This window comes from Sinocyclocheilus grahami, unplaced genomic scaffold (assembly GCF_001515645.1).
Source record: "Sinocyclocheilus grahami isolate Dianchi unplaced genomic scaffold, SAMN03320097.WGS_v1.1 scaffold35202.1, whole genome shotgun sequence".
Classification (NCBI taxonomy): domain Eukaryota; kingdom Metazoa; phylum Chordata; class Actinopteri; order Cypriniformes; family Cyprinidae; genus Sinocyclocheilus; species Sinocyclocheilus grahami.
Window position 1 is genome coordinate 1 of NW_015522349.1, and position 1,570 is coordinate 1,570.

Genomic DNA, 1,570 nt, shown 5'->3' on the forward strand with positions numbered 1-1,570 from the left:
ATATAAAACTGCTTTTGATAAGCATAAGGATTGTAAAAAAAGGTCTTCTGTTAAAACAGGACTTTGGACTAATCTGTCCATTTGCTGAGCATGCATTAATGCATCTTTCACAATCGACTAGTACTATTATGGTTCAAACCTGAAAACTGCTAATATCTTCACAAGAATCAATGTGTGGCTTTCTCCAATTTCTCCAAACTGAACACAGAACTGAACACAGCATGTTTACCAGTTCATAATTTTCATCCATTGCCTAATAACTATAAAAATGTGTGTTGATGGTTTATTGTGTTCTCTTTATGCAAAAGGTACTCAAGTATTGGACAGTGGTCATTCATTAGCACCAACAGTATACTGTATATTTAGTTGTTTTAACAACAAAATTGTAATAGTGTAATTGTGAATTTAATAGTTTAAGAGTGAAATGTTTGTTTTATTTTTTTTTCTTACTTGGCAACCTTTTTTTACAAACAGATAAAGAATAAAAATGGCCCATTCCCGTTGTCATGAATTTGTTCAAATAATTTAAGAAAACTGGTCACTAAATCTTTAAGAAAACTTATCTTTCTTTGAGTATATAAGCAAGACCAAATAAAGCAGCCATGGATAAGTATTTATCCAGCAGTTTTCATTCTTTTCTCTTAAGGGTTCAAAGCTCCAGTCTTATAATTTAGTGCCCTATTCTCTAGGTTGGTCCCACTCCCATGATTTTCTCTCTCTTTATTTCTACGCTCAGGGTAGGTCCAGCATGCCGTGTTCCTGTAGAGCGACTTCATTTCTCGCATACACTTCTTCTATTGCTCTCACTATCCTGTTCAGCACCACAGCAGCTTCTGCCTGCGTTTCCACACACACCAACAGGTAGAAATAAGGTCGTTCAGGCATAGCAAGAAAGGCCAGCTCCGCTGCTTTCCTTACCCACCAGGTGTGATGGTGGGCCAGTGTGCGCTGGTAAGTCTCTTTGCAGAGGTCAGAAGGGCTTCGTAGATGCTCTTCTTCAGTTGTGTCCTTCCCCAGTTCCAATAGGAAATTTTGCAGCCAGAGCAGAGCACGATGCAAGCGCAACAGAGTCCTGCAGCCCGAGTTTGTCTGCTTGTGGAAGTCCACCAAACCATTCTCCAGCTCCCATTTAATCATAGACCGAACAGAAGTGTAACCAAATGAGAGTCTGTGATTCATTTCAGAGTAATCTGACGAGCTGTTATGAGATATCATTAAGACTGGGTCGCTTTGCTGGTGCGTTCTTTTTCTTTCCTTAATTTTCTTCAGTGGCTCTTTCTCCGCTTTTTGGGCCAGGTCCCGGATGATGGCAGTTTTCGACTCAATTTCTTGTGAAATTAAACCCACCATTGGCCCCAAGGCTTCCAAAAACCTTAAATGCACAGAAAAATGAGATACATTTTTAATGTGTTTGTTTCTACTTATATAGTTGCAGAAAGTTACAATTGGCATTCCAAAATATACACTATATTGCCAAAATTATTGGGACACCCGCTTCCAATGAACAGGTTTGACTTCTTTAGTAATTTCCATGAGTACAAATCTTAATGTTTCAGCATATAATGATATT

At 38.5% G+C, this 1,570-nt stretch overlaps 1 protein-coding gene across 1 annotated transcript; it reads right to left on the bottom strand.

Moving 5' to 3' along the window:
* Positions 1–6: 6 nt before the first annotated feature.
* On the bottom strand, positions 7–1,467 carry LOC107580519 (ceramide-1-phosphate transfer protein-like). The gene has a single exon (XM_016266207.1). It carries the CDS (start codon positions 1,450–1,452, stop codon positions 733–735), a length of 720 nt encoding a protein of 239 aa, XP_016121693.1. The 5' UTR covers positions 1,453–1,467; the 3' UTR covers positions 7–732.
* Between the last annotated feature and the right edge of the window lie 103 nt (positions 1,468–1,570).

Excerpts from the sequence above, each read along its gene's own strand:
- LOC107580519 (XM_016266207.1), bottom strand. The coding sequence starts at position 1,452 with ATGCCAATTGTAACTTTCTGCAACTATATAAGTAGAAACAAACACATT.